This window comes from Nicrophorus vespilloides, unplaced genomic scaffold (genome assembly GCF_001412225.1).
Source record: "Nicrophorus vespilloides isolate i.1.1-1 unplaced genomic scaffold, Nicve_v1.0, whole genome shotgun sequence".
NCBI classification, from domain to species: Eukaryota; Metazoa; Arthropoda; class Insecta; order Coleoptera; family Silphidae; genus Nicrophorus; species Nicrophorus vespilloides.
The window spans coordinates 63,059-86,886 of NW_017095946.1; the positions used below are offsets into that span (position 1 = coordinate 63,059).

A 23,828-nucleotide genomic window follows, 5' to 3' on the forward strand; every position below is an offset into this window, starting at 1 on the left:
GCGTTATATTTCTTTAACTTAATCATTGAATTAAAATTTGATGTTGTAGAATGGTCAACAAATTATTTCTTCTATTTATATATTGAATTGGATGTTTACGTGTATAAAACATGAAGTGTTAATAACAAATATTGACTCTTTGAATTGTTTTGTACCATCTTGTAGATTGTACGTATATTTTAATTATGCGGTGCGTTATAAATATAATAAAAAATAATGATAAAAAAAACATTTTGAGAACCCCGGGGATGTTGAATGACTTGCCCAATGGGCAAGATGAGAATACCATGTACAATGGCTCGGTTTCTGATACAGCGCCAGAAAACCGTTGATAATTATATTTTACTTGTCATTCCACTAGCAATTATAGTCAACCAAAACAACCCGCTTCTCTTTCTTACCTGTCTGCAACAATCATGAAGAAACCGCAGCAGCAATTTTCTACTTCAACGTGGTCAATTTATACTATTTTCAGAAAAATAAAATATTTACCACAATAACCTCCATTCTTACAATTGTTATACTAGTTCACTGTTCTTAAAATTCTATAAAATAAGATATGTTTGAATGATATAAATTAATTATTTACAAATATGAAATAATTCCTATGTACTAAATATAAAGGATATTTTAAAAATACAGGAAAGTAACTAAAAAATAAAGTTTATTTTAGCTTCTGTTTTACAGTAAATATATGTTCTGAGCTGTGCACTTAGTTAATAGGTTTCAAAATTATTATTTTTAAAATCATTATAAAATTAAATAATCTAAACTGTGCTACAAAAATATTTGGGGTGTAAATTTAATAGCAATGGAATGATAAATAAAGTATGCAGCATTGCCTAATCAATAAGCATGTATGAGTTTAAAACAACTCACGGAAGGAAACTTTTTGTATTTTCTTTAAGTAGCGAAAACCTTGACTAGAAAATTCAAGTATCTACCATAATTGACATTAACCACTCTCAGATCCATCGTTTTCGTCCAAAAAATTGTCGTATTCCTTTTGCAGGTCGGCCAATTGCTTTCGATACTTCACGACTTTACTGCGGACGTTTTTGTCATTTTCAATTAGACCGTGCATTTTTGTCATAGCCTTTTTGTATTGGCTCTGATCGACGATCCATCTGTGGTAGAATTCCGTCCACAAATTTAGACTGACCGGTGCAACGGAAGGCCATATCGCAGTTTTATTAGGTTCGTAGAGCGGATTTAAGATTGAAGTAAGTATGTTTGGTCTGTTCAAGTAAGACCAGAGGCTAGTCGTGCCTTTGGCCACCTCCAGTTTTTCCCTCTCCCTATCGCAGTTACCAAGAAAAGTACCTAAAATGAATATGGAACTTTATTGTGATGTAATCATAGAATTTGTGAGGGTATTACCAAATTGACTGGCATAGGAATGTTCGAAGAGAATAATCAACATTTGAGTTGTGAACTCGAAACTGCACGGGAATTGATAGTGCAGTTGTTGTACGCAGTCAAGGAATAGTAAGAAAGTCGGTTGTTGGTTCTTGTTGCGAGCATTGGAGTAGCAGAATTTTCCGTGGCGCATTTGAAATGGATGCCCGGCTTGCAACCATTCCCTTTCGATCAAAGCTTGAAGGCCTTTGTAGAGAAAATATATAATTAATGCAGACTCGAAAACTGATTGTTACCATTTACCTCTGACAGTCCTGCAATCTGGATTCAGAATTACTTGTGCAATGGATGTGACCAGTAAAGTTGAATCTAAACCGCTGGAGCCATGAACTAGGACGGAAGCGCCCTCTTGGTCCAAACATTGGGCTACCAAGCAAGCCGCATTCAGAGCATTTTGAACGTGACTTAACCAATTACTCCGTTCCACCCGAGAAACCCACTTATCAGGAGAGCAGCCGGTATCATTACATGCTTAAAATGGAACGATATAATAACTAAATATTAGGATACAAAATCTCACCATCCATGAATTTCTGGAAGCAATCTAATAAAGCGCCAGTGCAGTTGGCTATTTTGTCTAAACCTCTGTGGGTTCGTCGCCATTGGGTGTAATGGCCTTCGGGCTCGGTTCCTCCCCCTTTGGCTTTGCAATGACTGGTCAAATTGTTTGACCTAGTATCGATTATATACCCTTTTTTGTTCATTCCCAGAACCTGATTTAAAATCTTCTCGTCCGCCCTGCACCTTCGATTACAGTTATTGAGCAACGGTTGGCTGCTTCTCATTAGTACAGCACCATTGTCGTGTCTGTAACTCAACACTGGGAATCGTCCACCGTCCCGAAAATTCGCTGCAGCCATTATTGTCTCATCGTCAATACTCTTCGGCACGATTATAGTCGAACTGTATGTTGGACAAACATAATAATTCTTATTTACATTCGTTATTCTCCACTCATCTGAAGCCAGCAACTTCGAAAACTCCAATTCAGGCTTAAACAGCGTATGTCCATCCTCCAGAATGCTGTACATAGGCCTAAAGAAGAAAGGATACAGGTTGCTCGCATTGTCCAGATTTGAAAGCCTCTCAATAGACGCGTACACATTTAAAAATTCTTCCGTGGTCGCAATATCCAACTGCAGTATTCTCAAATCTTTACATTTCAATATTAAAGATCCACCATTCTGATTATTAGAATTGGTACCATTCGGACGTTTCTCCACAGAATCAATACATTGATGAAGCAACTGTAAACAATAATTAAAATATTCTTAATTAACTTTGATTAATATTTAATTCTATATATAAATGATTACAAAAAATAATATTTGGTTATTGAATTTCTTAAGTGTTTTATAATAATTTTGTAATAAATCATTAACTGTTTAACAAGGATATACATATTAATTTATAATAAAAAAAACTTTCCCTTATCTAAAGATATGAATAATAACAAATACAAAAATATGACAAAACAATTTTAATGACCACATACCCAAAGTTCCTCCACATCCTCTTTCCTTGAAGATAAAATTAGATGATGTCCGGAGACACATAATGTACCATCAACTGGTTCATGGAAAGGACTGTGTAAAATAACACCATCCAATTTGGGGGTTCCAATATGATCAGCAAATTCCATTGTCCTTATAAACTTTATAGGTTATATTTAGTTTTGTTGTAATTGGATAATATTATGTACGTTACCTTAAGTATTTCTATTATATATGAAATAATTTAATACATCAACAAATAACTACATTATTTGATTTATAATTTTGTAGATATCTGGCCATATTCTGGGAGTACTTTATATTTCAGAGACATTCACTTATAGGCAACCTGCGATATTTAATAAACAGGTTAATATTATGAATATGCAACCAACTTTACATAAATTATGATGAATATTACAAAATAAATCTCCTTTATTCTTATATATTATTAACAGTGTTTTCTTACAGTAATACATGTATATTTATTTACAATAAAATGTACACCTTTAAACATATATTTATAGACGTTAAAATTTATCCATCAGATCAAAATTAGAAAAGAATAACATATTTTGTTAAATAGTATTTAAAGCTATTTCATTTTGTTTCTGTTTCTTCTATCTATACTTATTTTATTATCAAGCATTTAAAAAAGAAAACGTTCCTGGCATATACTTTAACAGCCCAAACTCAGTCGAAAAACGAAATGTACAACCTACTTAAAGATAAATTAACAAAACATACAATAAGTCAGGTACAAAGTTAAGAAACTGGAACATATTCAAAAATAACAGAAAACTGTTCTGCACCTAGACTTTTAGCTAACCACTCATTCTTAAGAACTGCCATCTTTAAGCTATCAACTTTGAATTCTGCATATAAGTTTGTGTGCACTGCTCTTCCCATACCTTCCAAAATTACCAAATCAGCTTCATTGCATAATTGACATAAATCTATAATTCGAAAATAATATTGAAATAGAAAAATAGTTCAATGTCAGGTAACAACTAAATTACCTTCATCTAATTTGGTGAGATCCAAGCAGGGACCATCCTGGCCATTTTCCATGGCTATAAGTAGTTCACTGTTCAATGCATCTCGGATGATTTGACAATGTTTACTCGCTTTTTCTAAACATTGCTTTAACTCTATGTGAGTTATATCATTTAAAGCAGGAGAAGAGTTGGAAGATAAAACTACTTTGGTCTTTTGTTTCAGTAATTCCCTAGCAAATGGCAAAATGCCCAACACAAAATCAACCCCTGCATTATCAACAAATATTATTGTCATTTTGTATGGAGTAGTCTGAAAATATTTTAATTTTAACACAATTGATTAATTGTATTTTACCATCACTTACCTGTATTTTAAAAACCCATTTATCCAATGTGTCTTTAAACCATGGCCTGCTTTGAATTGTGTCCATTGCTTGCTGCAAACCAAATTCCTTAGATTCCTCAAGAATATCAGTTACAGCCTTGGCTCCCCAGTCGAACATATTACCAGCCAAAACACCTTTTGCAATTTGCTCCCATTTCAGTGATTCATCCAATATGTTATCAATTTGCTTGATTCTGTGTGGAAACTGAGTAAAAGCCATTTCATTTTCTTTGTGTTTCTGATGCAGCCAGGCATCCTTAAAGTTGTTTTCTCTTAATTTCCTCTCATTGAATTCCAACAAGGTTCTTATACTTAACGGATTCAATATACTGCAAATCTGTTAAGTCAATTAAATAGTTTACTTGGTTTGATGTAACTTACGTAGGGTCATGATGTAGTTGATCGATGAGGCTTTTGAAGCTGTGAAAACATTTCTCGGCAATCTGTTTGGCCTCTGGATTATCTGGATTCAATATGCCAGCTCTCTTAATAAAGTTCTTCACCATCTCCAGAAGGCATTTAAACCAGAAAGACCTTTCATTTAGATCATTTATTAAATCTACTGTGTCAGGATTATACTTGGATGGATCCTTTAATAATGGACATACTTTTTTATTGGACTCCATACTGGATTAACTACAACTGCAATAATTTTCGTTTAGTTTCCTTTGTTGTTGCCCCAATTGCTTGCGGTTTTGCAATACTAACGCAATTAATTTTCAAAGGAATTGGATAAAATATTTTAACTTAACCTCATTTGATTAAATATTTTGTTTGTTAACGCAACTGTTGTCACTGCCTGATAATGCTTTAATTCGTGTTTACAAAAACCTTGGATTTTTTCTGTTGTTCAAACAAAATAATTCCTTGTTGATTTTCGGGAGTAATTCAAAATTTTAAAACAATCTCATTGGACTTTTTAAATTCATTTCTGTCCTGTTGGCACAGCTGCTGTAATTTAACTACCAAGTTCCTACTACTACTTCTATTCCTATTTACGTTTATTTATAAACTTAGCAAAACACAACTGCTATTATCTTATTTATATATAATACTTTATTTGTTCTTTAATTATCTAAAATCACCTGAATACAATTTGCTTTAGTTGATAAAACTGTATGAAAAACACATTGAAATTGCTTATTCCTACAAGTCACTATTTTTTTTCCATTTTATATCACCGTCATTCAAACTTTATACCTTATTAAGCAAAGTATATATTACGTGATGATAAACAGATGCACAATATACAGAAAATAATTGAAATTGAAAATACATTTATTGATATAGTTAATTATAGTAAATTAAATATGCTGTACAGGCTACATTTAGGATTAGAGTTTATCAAATTGTTAATAACTGTTTATACAAAAATGATTAAAATTTTGTTAATAACGTATTACTATGATATATATGCACATAATAAAAAATCATTTAGCAATAAACAACATTAAAAAAGCCTAATACTATGCAAGCAATATAATATTATTAATTATATATCATAATTACAGTTACAATTAAATTGAGGAAAGTTTTTCAACTATATAATTGTAAATTTAATAACCTTCATATTGATTCATCAATATTAAAAGAATGAATCTAAATCATTACACGTAATAAAAAATTACAAATCAATTTTTAATGATAACATTAGAAACTGGAGAAATATTAAATATGAAATAAGTTAATTAACAGGAGATGATGAAGTCTGCAACATTAATTGTTAATTTTTTGAAATATTGTCTACCAAGTTATTAAAAAAGAGAATCAAGTTTATATTTAGAAAAGACAATTCTATTGATTATAAAGATTATATATAAATGATTATGAATGGACAATACATTTATATACAAATTTGTTTTCATTTAGTTTACATAAATGATTTTTAACATGTCTGGCATCGATTAATGGTAATTACGTTATTTATTTTTAAAATAAGCTCATTATCTATTTGCCATCGGTATGTTAAGTAAAGACATTCGAATTTTTCCCAAACTATAAAAACTCGAAGTTCTTTCTTCAAATCATCAGTTGACTAAAGCTCTTCATAGAATTACAATGTTTTTGGTAAGTACCAGTATCTATTTATTTAATTTTGAATCTAATTGTTTATTGTTGGTTTGTTTATAGCAAACAATTTTAGCTGCTCTGTGCGTATTCAGTGTTTATGCTGAACATGGTCACATAGCACATTACAACAGCTATTCCTTCAAGTTGCCCGATTCACCAGCTGCAATTCCAGCTGCTCATCCAACACCGATTCCACCTGTAAAAGTTGAACCACATGCGGTGTACGGAATTCCTGAGAAATTTGTGAAACCGTTCGTCAAAGAAGCACCGTACCCAGCAGCTCTGCCGACGAAACCATATCCAGCACCTCAATCCATCAAACTTAACCTGGCTCCTGAACAACCCAAAATACTGGCAAAACCAATTTTCACCAAATACGCATTTGACGTTCCAGTTACTGAGGTCCCAAAGATCATTAGACTGATCAAACCTAAACCAGTCCATGCAGATCTAGAACCTATTGTTGCTCAATCTCCAGTCCTCAGTAAGTACTCTTTCCAAATCCCCGTAACTGAAGTACCAAAGGTTCTTAGAGTGGTAAAACCTCATGCCGTCAACGCAGCACCAGAACCCATCGTTGCCAAAGCCCCGGTCTTCAGTAGTTACTCCTTCAAAATCCCCGTAACTGAAGCACCCAAAGCAATTGAACCTCTCCCTGCCCTTCAACTCCTTTCAGCACCCGTTCAACATAACTCTGCTGCAGAACCACTCACAGTGAAAACCATTGCTGAACCAGTTCTCACCAAATATGCCTTCAAAATTCCTCAAACTGAAGCACCGAAACACGTTCCAAGCAAACCTTATCCAGCACCTCAACCACCAAAACCGTACCCAGCTCCTCAAGCCATCAGAACCCTTCCTGCCCTAAAACCAGTTGTAAGTAAATATGCTTTCAAAATTCCTCAAACTGAAGTACCAAAACACGTTCCAAGCAAGCCTTATCCAGCTCCTCAACCACCCAAGCCATATCCAGCTCCTCAAGCCATCAGAAAACTCCCAGCCCTAAAGCCAATTGCAACCAAATATGCCTTCAAAATTCCCACAATCGATGAATCGTTTGTTGCCCCATACCCCAAACCCCATGCCGTCTATGGTGTTCCACAATAATCGTTAACTAATTGTTAAATTTATTGTTGTTTCATTTTTGTTGATTTTGTTGTTATTACACATGTTGTTTGTATATGGTTTATGAGATGAATAAATTGTTTTAAAAAATATTTTTCTATTTTTATTATTTTTCTATAAAACATTTAGGACAAGAATATAATAATAAATATTAATAAATAATAATAAGTATGTACAAAAGTAATGAAAATATAGTAAGTTTTATTGAAATTAATTGTTCTGCTTAAAAAGTTGCTAATTACAAAAATAAGAAAGTGTATAAAGTGAAAGAAGAACCCATTAATTTCCCAAATATATATCAATAGGATTTCAAATTTTAACATACATAATTTTTAACGCTTCAAGTAAATCCGGCCCGGATATAAAAACGTATCGTCTACGAATTACATTCAGTTTAGAAATCGTGCTCAACATGTACACAGTAAGTGAACTAACCAAATTTTTTGTTACTATACTTATCCACTTTTTTTTGTAAGGTTGTTTTAGCCACAATTTTCATCTCTGGCCTTTTGGCTGAAGAGATCCCATTGATTCAGTATTTCACACCGCAAGATGCTCAGTCCAACTTCCACGGTTTGGCCAAGGAATTGCCGCATTTAAGGAATTCGAAAAACGAGAGGATGGGAACATCAATCTACGATTATAGTTTCCTAAATGATCCTGGAGTTAAGCCTGTGATGGAGCAAAACACAGAAGGTCCACCGTCGAAGGACATCTTTGGATCATTATTTATGCCGCAGGTGAACGAAAGTCTGCTGAAACTGCCTTTCCTCGGATTCAGTCAGAATATTGCCAATCATAATGTAGCTGGATCGTTAATGCAGCAGCCAACTTCAGCTAACAACGGAATCGAATTATTTATGCATCAAACTCAGAATTTGTTTAACCCAAATCTGTTCGCCCAGAACCAACAGACGACCAATAATATGCAACAATTATCTCAGCAAAAGCAGCAACCGAAAAGCAACATTCAAAACCAATTGAATGCTAATCAGTTGAACCAAATTTTAACAATGCTGTCGAATCAAAATCTTCAAACAGCTACACCGAATTTTTCCAATACTCTTTACAGTATGTTAATGGCAGCTCAGAACAACAAAAATGGGCAGCAATCACCACCAATTGGTAATGTAAATTATGGTCAGACTGTGGGATTGAATGAACAAAGCGGAGATTTTACATTCGGTCATACTTTGAGTGCACCCAAAATTTTGGACCTTACTTCTATTTTCAGTCAGAATATCGAAAAAACTAAATCAAACGAGAACAAGAAAGTTCATTTGGATGTAACCGATCTTTTGGCGAAGATAGCAACACAAAGCGAAAAAGCACCGAGCGACATCCAGACTCATTACAAATTCGCTTCGGATGAAGAGAAACCAATTGTTATTAAGTTGGATAAGCCCAATATCAAAGTGTCTGAATCTCCGAAATTTGAATTCGATGATTATGTGAAGCATTTTGAGAAAAGCAAAAATGCCAATTCTGAAAGTAAATTTTCCGAGTTTCTGAGTCGTCCAACTTTGCATAAAACCTCGAGTTACGAAAGTGCGTTACACGATTTTTCAAAAATCCCATCGGAAAGTTACGAAACCAAGTTCCACGATTACTTGAACAGACCATCTCTACATATTGAAGATTCTAAAGTCCACAAAGACATATTCGAATATAAATTTCCATTAGAAAGTAAGAAACCAAAGATAGTGCACCATCATCACACCATTGAAAGCAAATTACCAAAAAGTGAATTCAACTTCGATGAATATAAATTCTCTCCGAAATTCATGCATAAAGGTTACAAATTCCCTGCTCAGTTTTCGGGAGAAACGAAATTTGGTAACGAAGCGCCGAAATTCCACAACTTTAATGGTATCCGCTTCGATGAGCCACCTGCGTTTGGAGGAAAATTCGAGAATGAATTCAAATCCAATAAAATGGGAAATCGCCAGAAGCAGAAACCTAAATCTAGACCACAACCTCCTAAATTCAAACCTAGAATAAATCCTCCACCAAAGAAGATTTCTCCTCCGGCCAAGTATTTAATCAAAATCACTAAGCACTAGTCGTTTAACCTTTCTATAATTTTATATATATTTTTATTTATTATTGTTACATGATTGTTTGATGTTAAATAAATTGTTTCTTAAAATAACTCAACAATGCGTTTCGAATTATTCACAGATCGCCGAAATGCCGTACCCACATTAGGTGTGTCATTTGCAATCTTCCTTAGACGAGTTACATATTTTTTTTAGTACGCCCGAAGGTAATACTTCAACATGCTCATAACCTTTCGTAGAAAATGTGAACTTATGGAATCCAATTATTCAAATTTCCGCGGAAAATATCTCAGTTTATGCGGCAAGTTTCATCCACTATTTATTGTTGCTACGTGACTGGAGGCCTTCAATTATGTTCTAGATCATAAACATTACCTGGACAAATGTTCTCTAATTTTGGGTATTTAATTGTCGGTAATCCGATGCGCAACAATAAGTTCATTGCTTTCTTTAACAAACTTATTTTAAAAAGCGAAGTGTTCTCATGTGAAACAATTTTAAGTATTACTATTAAAAACAGATAGAAATAAACTGTATGCAGATGGTAGAGGATTTAATTCAATGATGTGCATATGTAAAGCCAAATTTGAATGCTAACTAATTCATAATTGCAATTTACGTTGGCGTGTGGAAGCAAATGTAGCGTTCGAAACATTAACCATACTGATGTAATTAAAATACAAATTGATGTTAATGCGATGCAAATCTTCGTAAGTCCGGGACTGCGATAACATTGTTCGGAATTTATGGTCTTGATATTTCGTCTGAAATATTGGATGAAGAACGCGGCGCGAGATGGGCTCGTTCAATTAAATAATACATTTCTGAAAGGCATCGCAATTGCATTATACCAGATCGATTTTTTTTTGCAGTCTTCTTCTTTGAACTGAATTTAGTTTTTCCTCTGGGTGGGATCCACCGTTCTCCTATAAATAAATCGACAATTTCTTCTTCAAGTCAGACAGCAATTTTAATCACAGCCAATAGCACAATGAAACTTGTGCGTTAATTGCGAACTGTTCCTAAATATTGTAATTGTCTCATTTTTTTTCTCTTTGTTACAGATTATCTTCAGCTTTTTGCTTCTTTCGGCTATTAGTTATGCAACGTCGCAAAGATATGGCAACAATATACCTATCATCAAGTACAACTACGACCCTCGTCCAGATGGCTCATACACATATGAGTAAGTAAAACACAATTATTTTATACTTGTGTAGCCACAAATCAAATACTTTAATTGATATGTAATTAACCTTATTTTTATTCGAATGACATCAGATGATACTAGATCAGATGAGATCAGAGATACTAACATTAATTATATCATTACATGATTTATTCTTATTATGTACTTAATTATTATTTAAATATCGATTATAGATTATTGCTTCAATTCAAGAGAATTTGAGAAAAATAATTAACTAATTAAAAAATAAGAATTCAAATGTGTTAGTGCATAAAATAATTATGTAATATATTTGATGAATGACGTTCCTTGAAATTTTGAATTTTATTGCTTTAATGAATTTGATATTTTGAGAATCATAAAGATTGGAAAGAGGAATATGCTAAATCATCAGCACTTGCTTCGAGATGATTTATAATACTATTTATTTATTTTTGTTTCTTGTGTGTTTCTGAGGCTTGGGGCAAAAAGCAAATATAAAAAGTGGTTTAGTTGGGAAAATCGATTACTGTCCTTGCTATTATATAAAGTGCACACAGATTCCGGTGCAGATCGCCTAATGAGCATTAGCACTCTCACTTTCACAGCATTGTCCAGGTCTTCTGGGCGCGTCTCGGTAAATACAAAACCAGACCATCCCAGATCACGGACCAAGGTCTCCTCTCATCAAATTCTAGCTTCTTGCCTCATCGGCATATTCAATATTTCGATGGAATCGCAACGCATTGTTTCTCTTTCAAAATAATGATCGATTTAAGATGCAGAGAACAAAGTGTACATAATTTACGGGAATTGAATACTAACGCGAAAAGTGGTTTCTCATGAAGTTCAAAGACGGGACTAATTAAAAAGCGTTCAGAATCGTTGCGAAACTAATTTGGCTTTTTATACTAATTCCAGACAATTAAAGATGCATTAAATAATAGAATATAATTGTCTTAATTTCTTTCTTTTAATTAACAGTCAACAAAAAATCAGCAAGAGTTTTCAAGGAATATTTTTTTTGTGTGCTTTCAGATACGAAACTGGAAATGGAATAGTCGCCAATGAGAATGGATACCCAAAAGGTTCGGATTCGCAAGTAAAACAGGGATCTTATTCGTATACAGGTCCAGACGGAAACCGTTACACCATCAACTACATAGCAGATGAGGATGGTTTCAGAGCTCAAGGTGCCCATCTTCCAACAGCTCCACCAATTCCAGATGCGATCCTGAAATCTTTGCAGTACAATGCGGCTCATCCTGAGGAGGATTCATCCCAAAGAAGATTCTTCAAATAATCTCGAACGCTTTTGCTAATGATATCAGTCGACGATTCGGATTTCTTGTAAATGCATTTTTAAAATTTCGGTAATTTAAGTAATGTTCATATCAAAAATTATGACTGATCAATTAATTGATGATTATTTCATTACAAAACATAACGTAGCCGGTCAGTAACTCTAATTCTGATAACTTTAATTAATTTAGTTCTTACGCAACTCTCGATGTGTTCAAATGACGACGACATAATTTATAATTTAAGATATTTTATTTTATTATACACGCATACTATATTTAACTTTATGTAACTTAATAAATTGCATGGTTATTATATTTTTCATTCAATATATATATACATACCCCAATATTATATCTGCAGATAAACATTTATGAAAAGATATGAAATATACAAATATTTTCGATTCCAATTATTTTGTAAAACGAAATTCGTTTTTATTTATTGACAGAAAAGTGTCATTACGTCATTTCAATAAATTTAATTTTTGCAAATTATTTACATTTTTTTTCGAAGTTAAAGGTTAAAATAAAACCAAATACCTTAATTAATACTGAGTATAGGTAAAGAGGTGAAATCCGATCTAGTGGTTAAGTGCGAAGTGATTTCTCAAATGAATTTGTAATTAAATTTGCATTAATCAGTCGTAAAAAGTAGCTTTCCGTTCAAATTTAATACGACCATGTGTCAGAGGTGGGTCAATAGTTTAATTGATCGCTGAATAATATTAATATTTTTTGCTAATTTAATTCCTGTCGGCTTTGAAATATCTTTTTAAAGATTAACCCATATGCAAATTAATAGAAAATAATTATAGGTAATAATAATTGTTTAGTCATACTTCGATTAACGATTTCGATTCGTTCTACAAAATTATCCCATTAAGCGCAATTTCGTTTTCAGATGTAAATATACTATAGCCACAATAGGGGATAAGTTTAATTAAATAAGTCAACTTACAAAGAAAAATCACATTTTAAAATATTACTCTAAAGTTGATTGTTTGTGCTATTTTATTTTATTTAACAATTGTGTATACGGAGTTATTGCATTTACTTCTTAAATCAGGATAATTTTCACTAAAAAAATGACTTTTTAAATGTTTGGTTGATACATTTTTTTGGCAGGAACTTCTTTAATTTTGTCTTAAATTTCTTTATCTTTCTTTTGATTGAGCAATTTGGATAACATAAATTTTTAGTCGTTATTTTCTTCTTCTAGTATAACTTCTGACCATATTATTATCACATATACTAAATTATAGTTTGAACTTTGAAATTCGTATTAAATTTTTAATCAGTTTTTATTTGAAATCTATAATTAATAATTAATTAAACGTAACTAAATGAACTACAATTATGACAATATATTTATTTTATATTCTATAAAATATATATTTTTTAGATTTGATACGCATACTTAATGTATGAAAAAGCAACAATTTCTTTAGTCATGTAAATAATAGAATACATTAATTATGTTATACAATATTTACTCATGGCATTTAATGGTTGGAATTATAAGAATTTGAAGTGAGAATAAATAAAAACGCAAGACTTACAGATGAAACGATATGCAAATGAACTTTATAAATGTTAGTGAATCATTTTATGGACGCGCCTTCTTCGCGCCAAATTTATTCCATTGGGAACCATTCTACACAATAATTCTTTTCACAGGCAGGTGCTTATGGATCACTCATAAACGCTTTCAGCGCTTCACTCGAATCTGATGACACGCGACCTTTCACGAACAACCAAACCTTGGTATCTTTAGTCATGTGATCACTATTATTATCTGAATGATACATATTTCTTCTACTACGTTTTTACTTTTGCATATGTCATTGTTCATATTGCTCATTTGGTTATAGTATTTGAAACATGTTGCAACTACTTCAAATTTGCACAGTCATTATATTTCTTAATTTTACCTTTTCGTAAAGAAAATTAACATATTATAATTTCGCTTTTTTTCTTTATATATAAAATTAACTAATTAATTTCCTAAATTACCGAAATTCAAGAGAACGTTATTTTCTTAATTTCTCTTTGTTTTATTGTTATTATCAATTTGATATTGTGAAGAATTTGTTTATAGTAGAATAGTTTAATACTTAAAAGAAATTTGCTAAATTCACGTAATAGTAATACAACTTCAAGTAAAATGTAGAAAATTTCGTCAACTTCTTAATTCAATTAAAATTATGCTATTATTATCTATAAAAAAAATGATAATTGCAGTTCAAAATATGCAGTAAAAATCTGGAAATTTGGTAGAAATACGAATTAAATTTTGGTAATTCATGTCATGTCTTCAACTATTCGGTCTTTCAACTCGTATAATAAAACAAGTAGAATAAAAGTAATATTAAAAGATATTTAATATAAACGTGAATGAAATTTAGGAAAATAAATAAAAAATGCGCCGAATAGAAGAAATAGAAAGTCATTGTTCTGTAGTCATTATAACAAAAAACTTTGGTAAGTATATTAATTGGTAGCAACGAAATGGAAATAATAAAAAGCGGCAGAGAAAATGAAAAGAAAAACGAGTATATATGATGTAGGCACGACCGAATGGACTGCAAAATCTGCACTACTATTGAGAGAATAATGAATGGAAAGAGATACGAATCTTACGCACAAAGTACATTCAATGAAACAAGTGATTTTTTTTGCGCTTCTGGTAAGTTTGATTTGCAAATGACTTCGCGATGTGCATAATAAAACAATTTGATTCTATGGCGGCGTTTTCGTTTATGTGTGTGTTTTTTTTTGTGTTTTCTGCGAAGAAGAAGTTGGTGTGCTCAAGAGCCTTGACCAAACCATCCTATAGGTCGACACAAAACACAATTATATCTTAGCATCTTTCTTACCTATTGTCTCTAATTTATATCCGTCCAGATTGGCCAATATCCGTAACAATTGATAGGTATAGATTTTCAAAATTTCTTTTTTCATTCGTTCAATAAAATCAGATTGAGAATGAAATAAGTAGTAATTATTTTAATGGTTGAATGGAAAATACAGTCAATTAATTGTGATAACAAGAAAACGAACTGATAGATCTAGATTTTCAAAATTTCTTCTTTATTAGTTCAGTCAAATCATTAACAAAATTAAAATAAATTTAAAATCATGAAATTATATAATTTACAGAAAATGTACACGATAAATTGAAATAACCGGTAAATAAAATGATTAAAATTTAATGATCCCACTGACATTTTGCTAATCTATTTATAACGAATACAGTTTAATTACAAAAAAAGAGATACATATTTCCTACCTTAAAGTAGATTTACAGCGTGAAATGAAACATTCCTTTAAAAAGAACGTTGCTACAATCTCCGTTTCTGCAAAAGATTGCCATCTCGAAGGAAGAATAAACCTTTTTGTGTACTTTTTTCTAGACAAGGACGACCATTAAATCATAGCCGGAATGGCATCAGTATTCGCGGCGGATGTGCGAATACTAATAAATTTACCGGTCTAAACGAAAAAATAAAAATATTTGATGTTGGGAAACGATTTGAATTATTTATTATGTCGTTGCTTGTACCAATTTTTCGAGATTTTGAAACGAGTCGTACTCGCATCATAAATGGTAATAATAATAATCCGTTGCATAACTTTGGCGAGATGAATAAGAAGTAAAAACAGAAGAAGCAAGAGTTGGGATGCGTTAATATGCCCACTTGCGTGTTTTGCATGTGTAAGCATCTAGAAAGGCATTTCCTAATGGAATAAGAACATAATTAATTAAGTAGATGTTAATGCTATGGATTCATAATGGGATGAGCACATCATGGGAACAGCAATTGGGAATTCTTTAATCGTTAACGAAAACGAAACGTTTGCTCCAGTTTCACATAGGAATCTTCTTCGCAGTTTTATTTAAATCAGAAATGTTTCACAATTCACACCGATTTTTTTTAATATTATATAAACAAAAAAAAACAATGGAATGTGTAAACTATATACATATTTATTAATTTCAACAAATTCTTTCAGCAATTCTTACTTCAGCCTATTCACTTTCTTATTCAAAATAACAATAATAAATGTAATACATTTTTATTATCATCAGTATAAAGTATTAGGAAAAGGATATTAAAAACATAGTTGGAAGTGACAATAAGTAATTACATTTAAGAGTAATATTTACTTAACTCCGTTCATTTTCATTTTTTTTAAATTTAAAATAATACATTTCTATTTTAAGTAGAATATTTATTTTTATAAATTATTGTTTAACGCAAAGAGTTTAAAAAACTATTTCAGTCAAAATACATAGAATTTTCTTTAATATTTGTTGAAATATTAGACTTTAAAAGTAAAAGTGTTCTAAGCGGAATGAAGACTTTAATAATTCGCAAAAGAAGGTTAAACTAGTTACACTTCTATTTACATTGTACTACCACGTGTTTTGCCATTTTGCATATTGTGCAATGCGATGGAATTTATGTCTTCCAATTTACCAATTATCGATTAGGATGGTTAGTGAACAACCTACGTAAGTTCAATTTACATAAACTACTTAATAACGTCCCATAATTTCCATCCGCAGAAGTTATTCGAACGCAAATTACTCTGTTTATAGAAAACTGATGCAAAACGATTGCAATAAAATATATATTTTTTGCATTTTTTGTAGCAAGGCGACTGAGAAACATCCTTTTGTTCAAATGGTTTAATAATATTTCGATTGTACTTTCGATAGATCGATCGTTTGTTATTATTAATTGTTACGTAAATTTTAGCAAGCCGAATGTTTATGCAGGGAATGGGTTGAGTTCGAGACCACCCACGAGACACAAGCAATTTGTCAATCTTTGGACATACCAAACGAAGATATGTCAAGGATCAATATTACCTTCTTTCCCGTACATTTATTGGAAAATTTTACGTGTATGATCGTTTTTTTATTCATTTTTCATAGTTATATTATGTAAACTTTTTAAATAGATTGCCGGTTTTATGTCATAGTTGAATACATTTTTTGTTAGTCATTGAGAGAAGTACGCATTTACACATGTTATTCAGAATTAATCAATTTGATTTCTTTTATGAAAGCAATAACGTTGTTTTTAGAAGTATATTGTGCAAGTTATATAATACTAATGTATTTAAGTATAATAGTTAGAAATACACTAAAGAAATTATCTATCAGTTTAATATAAATTTCAGCAATAAAAATAGTTTGAAGAAAAGATGTGTACAAACAATAATATGACTTGAATTCTGAATACATGATGCAAACTTTTGATACAGTTTACTTTAAATTTTAGCTTAGTTTCATTTCTTTCAATTACATGTAAAATTGTGATAAGAAAAACTAATAGAAATTTAATATATAGAAATAAACATTTAAAAAAATCTAGCTGATATTCATGTACTTCTAGTTAAGCCTTTAGAATTATCCTTTTTAAACAATTTAATGAGTATTTTTAGTAAGGGATGAATGAAAACTATTTGTAAATTAAGTTTTCGTAATTACATAATCCTTTGAACTGTAAAACTTTCTAGTGTATTGGATGAGTGTGTTAGAAATTCGATGACTAAAAACTGTGTAACCTTTCTCATGCAGAGGATGTGATTGTTCTGATGTATAAAATCCCATTCCAGTTGGTTTTTATGAAATGTGATCGTGTTCCGTTTTGATGAATTCCCCGCTTCCATTCTAGATCGTAGTTTTACGGTAATGGATGTGATCCGAAGAAGAGTGAATCGTAATAGCGATGGATGCAACCCTGACCTCCGAACCGCAGAATTCGTGTTCGGGGTGGGTGTGACTCGCGGAGCGGGAGTATATAAACTCCTAGACCCCTGACACTCCACCGACAAATGTGCTCTGGATACTCACACAAAATCAACAAAATGAAATTGGTAAGTTATTATTATTATTCAATTGCACTGTTTTATTATAATGTTACTTATTATTGATCAATGTTTATTGGCCCTAATACGGGCCAAAAATCTTATTAACTAATTTAACTTGTATTATTTTGTTAAGGATATTACTATTATGAAAATATACCTTTTGCTCTATGAAAATGAAATATGCAATTTACCATATAAAATATCATTACATTTCTCTTGACTGGAAAACTTTTTGATCGATGCAAAGTTAGGACTAAAATGTTGTACAACTATATTTTTTTGTGTATTTAATTCATTGCAACTTATATATTCTATAGTTAATAATGATTGTAATTGTAATTAATTTGGAAACATGTAGAAAACGAGAATCATTATTTCATGAAGAATGTAAGTGTTTATAAGAAATATGATCTTCTATTCTATTTATTTTGAGTTAAAGATGTGCCTGAAAATAGAAAATACATTAATATAAATGTATGTTATAAAATATTGAAATTAATAATGCAAACTAATAATTATCATGACACGTCATCTCTTCGATTTAGTTACAAAATAGTAGATCGTGGAGAGTATTGCAGTTATCTCAAAGTTGTGGTAAATCAATTGTTTTGTTGGAATTGCCCAATGGGTGTTGGTAAAGCGCAGCAGAGATGATCAAAAGAAATGCGTGGGCAGGAAATTACCATTTACGTAGCGCCAATTAATTCAACGCAATTATCGAATTTCAAATTGTTGACTCAGCTACAATTAATTGCAACATCTTTCAGTTCATCGTATGCTGTTTGGTGGCCGGTGCCTTAGCCGCCCCTCAAAACTACTACCAAGGTAATTACAACCAAGGACAGTACCAATATCAATCCAAGAACATCGTACCAATTGTCTCCGAAACCAATGAAGTGAATCCAGATGGCTCCTACCGCTACAGGTATTTACTTTAAAATTGTTAATATGCATCTTCTAATACTATTGATTCTTTTTTAGTTACGTAACCGGTGATGGACAACAAGCCCAAGCTCAAGGATATCTGAAGAATGCAGGAAACCCTCAAACCGAAGCTCAGGTATCACAAGGTTCTTACTCTTACACCGCTTTGGACGGTACTCCCATCACCGTAAACTGGGTTGCCGATGAGAACGGTTTCAGGGCTGAAGGTGCCCATCTTCCAACTCCACCACCAATTCCAGAAGCCATCCAAAAGTCGCTCGGACTTGTCAGCCAAAACCAGAGGTTCCCAACCCACCATCAACCTCAATACAATCAATACAACCAAGGAAGATACTATTAGATATTATTATGTTTTTCGATAACATTCTCAACATAGTTAACATTCATGCTCAGGCTACGTACCGTAACAAATCTGAAATTTTGATACCAGTTTTTTTATATGTAAAACCGAGAAGAAAAGAAAAAATGAAATAAAAAAGCATTAATAACAAATTGTACATATGTATTATTACAAAAAGCATTTATAATCGTTATCTTCGTAAATATGTTTCTTCGTAGCTGGGAAAAATTCTAAAAGTCTTAGGAAATCTTTTCTTCGGATACTGATTAAAACCGAAATCGATTCGGCTTTGTAGGTGTAGTAATGCCCAATATTTGGGTATATCAATTGCTGATATCCAAAGTGATCACCGCTCCCCAATATATGCTCAATGGTTTCGATGTAAAGTCCGTCTTTGGACAGGGCATGAATAGTTCCTTCTTCAATAAAGTACATCGTCCCATCCGTATCGCCAATGGTCAAAATGTAATTTCCATAATACGTTTCGGATCTCATCGTGGTTGCCAATTGTCTCAAGAAATCGGAGTGGCATTTCTTCAAAACTGAATGTTTGTGCAGGTGATATCCAAACATAGAGTAAAGAACGGCTTCTTTCAAATAGTAAGGAGCATTGTCCAAGAGCGTTGGATAATTCAACATGCGATTGTAGCTTCTCAAATAGGTATTAATGTAGTTCATTTCAGGAGCCGATATATCGAGCACTCTCAGCAATCCCACAAACTTCGACACTATCTTATTGAAATCGGATTTAATTTGCATCACGATCTGCATTGTCGATAGGAATCTTCCGAGCAACCAAATCATGAAAACCGTGTCCAGAAGTATGCAGAAGAATATAAAAATTGCGGTATTATTGCGAAATTGTTTTTGTATTGTGTTCATTGTTAATATCTTAGCGGCCATGTCGATGTCTGCAATTAAATTAAGTAGATTTTTATTCCTATCTTTCGGAATTAAAAAATCCTCTTCGATGAAATACAGCAAGACACATTGGAACTCCAATAAGACAACAACTTGAACTATAATATCCACCAATCTTACGAGAAAAGAGTTTACATTCAACTTTTTCGATAAAGTATTCATATAATGTAGTAGGTAAAAAACTCGCAAGAATCTGTTCAATCGAAAGATATTGAACAGAAACATTTTGTATTGCTTTTTAAATATCAAGTGCGTGAATATATCAAGCGGTAAGTTTGCGCACACATCGAAATAAAATCCGAAGTTCATGTTCATATACCTTTTAACAATTTGCTTCTTATCAAAAATGAGCATTCCGTACTCATTCTCAAATGCTATATGAAATTTCATGTACATTCTAATAAACCATAATAAATCTCTAAAGTAGAAAGTGAGGTAATCGTAATTATCCACTCCGATCGCTAACGTTATGACTTCGAAGGGTGTAGCATAAATGAAGTCGTATATGAACAATGCGATTTCGCAGTAATACAATAAGTTTGTTGGTTTGTATACTTTAAAGTATTTATATTTCTTAATATCAACTTCGTTACGGTGAGTAGTTTCACTATCGAATTGCCTTTTATTGGTGCTCTGTATAAAATCTGTATAAAGTGCTATATATCTTTTATAAATCTTATTGAATTCTGGAAACTGCGATAAAACTTTGTAAAAGTTCTCACTCCTGATTACCAATACTTCCACGTGTCCATTTGCTACCATCGTTAGCGTTTGTCTAGTGTTTCTGCATTTGTCCAAACATCCGAAGAGACTTCCAGGATACAACGTTTGTAATTTGTTAGAATCTGGACCGACAACTTCCACCAATCCTTTCCATAAATAAAATATCTTGTTATGTATATCGTTCACCTTGTAAATAATTCCAGTTTTCAAATAGGTCTCTTGATCCGAAATAAGCAAGATCTGTTTGATAAAAGATTTACTGGCCCTTGAGAAAATACTTCTGTTTTCCATTGAAGGTCCATACAGTTTATAAAGAATATTTAATTTGAGGCTCAACGGAAAATCGCTTATTACATGCATCATTGTGACTCCCATTCTTTTATTCCACGTGTATTCAAAATATTTAATAACTTCGTTTTTCACGTTCTTGTCGATTGGTCGATACGATAGGTACTTTACCAATTCTTTCATACCGTGCTGAAATTTAGTGATTTCGTCGTTTTTGAAAAGCGTAAATGAAATCACTTTTCCAGTGATAATTGTCAATGTGATTAAGCCGAAAAGTGACCAGGTGCTCAAAGACGCCTTCAAATACCATTGTCTGACATAATACTTGTTGACACCCATATTGAAGAAGGCGCTGGTGATAAGTAGTAAACTATCGTAGTACGTGTGAGTAAGTCCCAATGGACTCTCATATTTGGAAGTAGGAAACCATCCTCTGCAGATTACTCCCTCTTGAAATAATTTATGTCTTGGAATTAGGTATTTCTTGTTGAACGAGTAATCGCATTCATAGTAAATAGTGATACTGGCAAAGCAAACAATAGATAACATAAATAATAAGAATATCACGAAATATAGGAGAAATCCAATTTTTTGTATTTTATTTTCTTGGTATTTAGCATAACCTACCAGTCGATACATGTGCAATACTCGATTCATTCTGGTATAAACCACTTGTCCAGACATCATCAAATCAAATGGTATGCTTCCCAACAAATCTATAACGAACGAATGAGTCAAGTAATGTTTTATGGTATATTTATAATTGGTAATTTCGATTCCATTTTCATTATAATACGTCGTCATCAGTCTAATACTCATATCCACAATGTTGACGGCATCGAGAATATGAAATATCGTCATAATATAAAAATTATTGCCATTACTGATGAAATAGTTTGTTGAGCTGATCAAGCAATTCAAGTAGGCTGCAGTACATCGAAATAGTTCCCAGTAGAAAATTAAATTGCTATCCATATGTAAAGTTCTCTGGTGCTCAGATTCGTGCACGATAATCATGTTTTTTGCTATTATTGTTTCTATAGCGTAAATTCCAAGGTTTCGTTTAATAGGATATCCGGCATAATCATAAACCTTTTCATTCAGAACTATTCTGGATATATGCGAATGTTCATTAGATTTTACGAACGTTGTACCATCCAAGCATTTATCCAACATTTCTTTGATTGATGGATAAAATAGTAAAAATTGAACAAGGTGAGACTTCTCGATGCACAGCAGAATGCAATCGGAAACTGTTACAACATCAAATTGAATTGGAGCATCTAGAAACGCTTCTATTATTGCTATATTATCGCATTCTCTGATAGTTGTAAATCCGTCTACGTATCTTAGTTGACACATACCTTTTTCAATTATATAAAATTCAGTTACTACTTCGCCGACGCTGCATACAAATTGATCAGCTGGCAATATTTTTCTCTTTATGTAAGTGTAAAACTTCTTGCGACATTCTTCAGGAAAATTTGAGAAAACGGCGTTCCTGTCGAATAATTTGGAATAGTGTATATTTCTGAAAGTTACCATCAGATCCTCGTGCAACGGTATATCCATTCCTCGCATAGTAGTAAAATGCTGAAGATTCCAACGGAATTTTAAATAGTTATAAACCGTTTCATCGTATCCTAAATCCACATGCTGCATCGACTTAAATATGTTGATAATTTTCTCTTGATCCCTCAATATGCTCAATTTCTTCAAAGCGCTAGTTACAATAACGCTGGTCATAAAAAGCAAGTTCAGTATGATTATCATGAATGCAAGTACAGTGTACAATATGTATTGGAAGCTTGCACCAATCACCGGCATTTCGTCGTAGTGCGTGTTGCTCAATGTATTCTGCGTGATACTGAATGTGCTCAAGAATATTGCGTACCAGTTTTTGCTTCCGGATCTATTCAGGAAATATGTGTAATTTTTATTGCATTCGTACCCGGAGCAATTCAAACGATAAATTGCAATGCACGTGTAATAGTAGAACATGCACAAATGGAAACAGTATCTGAAAATTTCAACTATATTCATTTGTCCTGTGCTGCGTGTATAAATCATCTTGAAGAATGTTTCAACTCTGTAATATTTTAACAATCTGTTTGCTTGCAGGAGAGGATATATGGTGGGTTCAATGAAACCTTCGATGAAAATGGTTATAATTTCAATGGGCAAAAATGACAAACAATCCAAGATGAAGGAGACCTGACTCAACCGATGTACTGCAATTTCCTTGAACGTTATGAAAGTCGCTCCACGCGTTTTCACCGCCGTAAACAGTTGAAAATATATATCCATTGCGTATAATATGGTCACGCTGATTATAAAAAAATATTCGTATAGATCAACGGTGACGGAAAACGTGCAGAATATTGGGTAGAATATTACAAATGCCAATGTCACAACTAGAACGATCATCTCCCAGAACAACAGCAACGGCGAATTCGGTTGCAATATAAAATGGAATGAAGTCTTTATGAAAACCTTATCTTCGATTAATTCGATATCATCGGAAACTACGATTTTATCCAAGTGCACAACGTAAAATGATAAATCATCCAAGGAAGCTCCGTATATTTCTTCAACTCGATCCGGACTGTTTTCCCATATTGCGCATTGGAAATCTTTAATTTTTGCCAGAATCATATTCTTCGAATTCTTATTACCTCTAATTTTATCAATTAGCACCGCTTGATT

The 23,828-nt window shown here is 32.4% G+C and overlaps 4 protein-coding genes across 6 annotated transcripts; 2 read left to right on the top strand and 2 right to left on the bottom strand.

The window, feature by feature from the left end:
* Positions 1-902: 902 nt before the first annotated feature.
* LOC108568920 (myotubularin-related protein 9) lies at positions 903-3,267 on the bottom strand. The gene is made up of 6 exons (XM_017930269.1): positions 3,127-3,267; positions 2,915-3,073; positions 1,940-2,666; positions 1,663-1,890; positions 1,381-1,605; positions 903-1,323 (listed from the first exon to the last, which is right to left on the bottom strand). Exons 2-6 carry the CDS (start codon positions 3,059-3,061, stop codon positions 956-958), a joined length of 1,695 nt encoding a protein of 564 aa, XP_017785758.1. The 5' UTR covers positions 3,062-3,073; positions 3,127-3,267; the 3' UTR covers positions 903-955.
* Positions 3,268-3,419: 152 nt separating this feature from the next.
* On the bottom strand, positions 3,420-5,274 carry LOC108568924 (pantothenate kinase 4). Of its 3 annotated transcripts, none has more exons than XM_017930275.1 (5): positions 5,095-5,274; positions 4,677-4,937; positions 4,276-4,624; positions 3,932-4,220; positions 3,420-3,868 (listed from the first exon to the last, which is right to left on the bottom strand). In XM_017930275.1, the coding sequence occupies exons 2-5, from the start codon at positions 4,919-4,921 to the stop codon at positions 3,678-3,680; spliced, it is 1,074 nt and encodes a 357-aa protein (XP_017785764.1). In that variant the 5' UTR covers positions 4,922-4,937; positions 5,095-5,274; the 3' UTR covers positions 3,420-3,677. The 3 variants fall into 3 exon arrangements, with proteins under 3 accessions (XP_017785764.1, XP_017785763.1, XP_017785762.1); XM_017930274.1 differs by having other exon boundaries at positions 5,048-5,274; XM_017930273.1 differs by having other exon boundaries at positions 5,004-5,274.
* A 5,211-nt stretch (positions 5,275-10,485) lies between these two features.
* On the top strand, positions 10,486-12,276 carry LOC108568939 (endocuticle structural glycoprotein SgAbd-2-like). Its single transcript, XM_017930290.1, has 3 exons — positions 10,486-10,550; positions 10,615-10,736; positions 11,757-12,276. The coding sequence occupies exons 1-3, from the start codon at positions 10,542-10,544 to the stop codon at positions 12,019-12,021; spliced, it is 396 nt and encodes a 131-aa protein (XP_017785779.1). The 5' UTR covers positions 10,486-10,541; the 3' UTR covers positions 12,022-12,276.
* Positions 12,277-17,848: 5,572 nt separating this feature from the next.
* Positions 17,849-19,295, top strand: LOC108568930 (endocuticle structural glycoprotein SgAbd-2-like). Its single transcript, XM_017930281.1, has 3 exons — positions 17,849-17,911; positions 18,673-18,830; positions 18,887-19,295. The coding sequence occupies exons 1-3, from the start codon at positions 17,870-17,872 to the stop codon at positions 19,188-19,190; spliced, it is 504 nt and encodes a 167-aa protein (XP_017785770.1). The 5' UTR covers positions 17,849-17,869; the 3' UTR covers positions 19,191-19,295.
* The last annotated feature ends 4,533 nt before the right edge of the window (positions 19,296-23,828 follow it).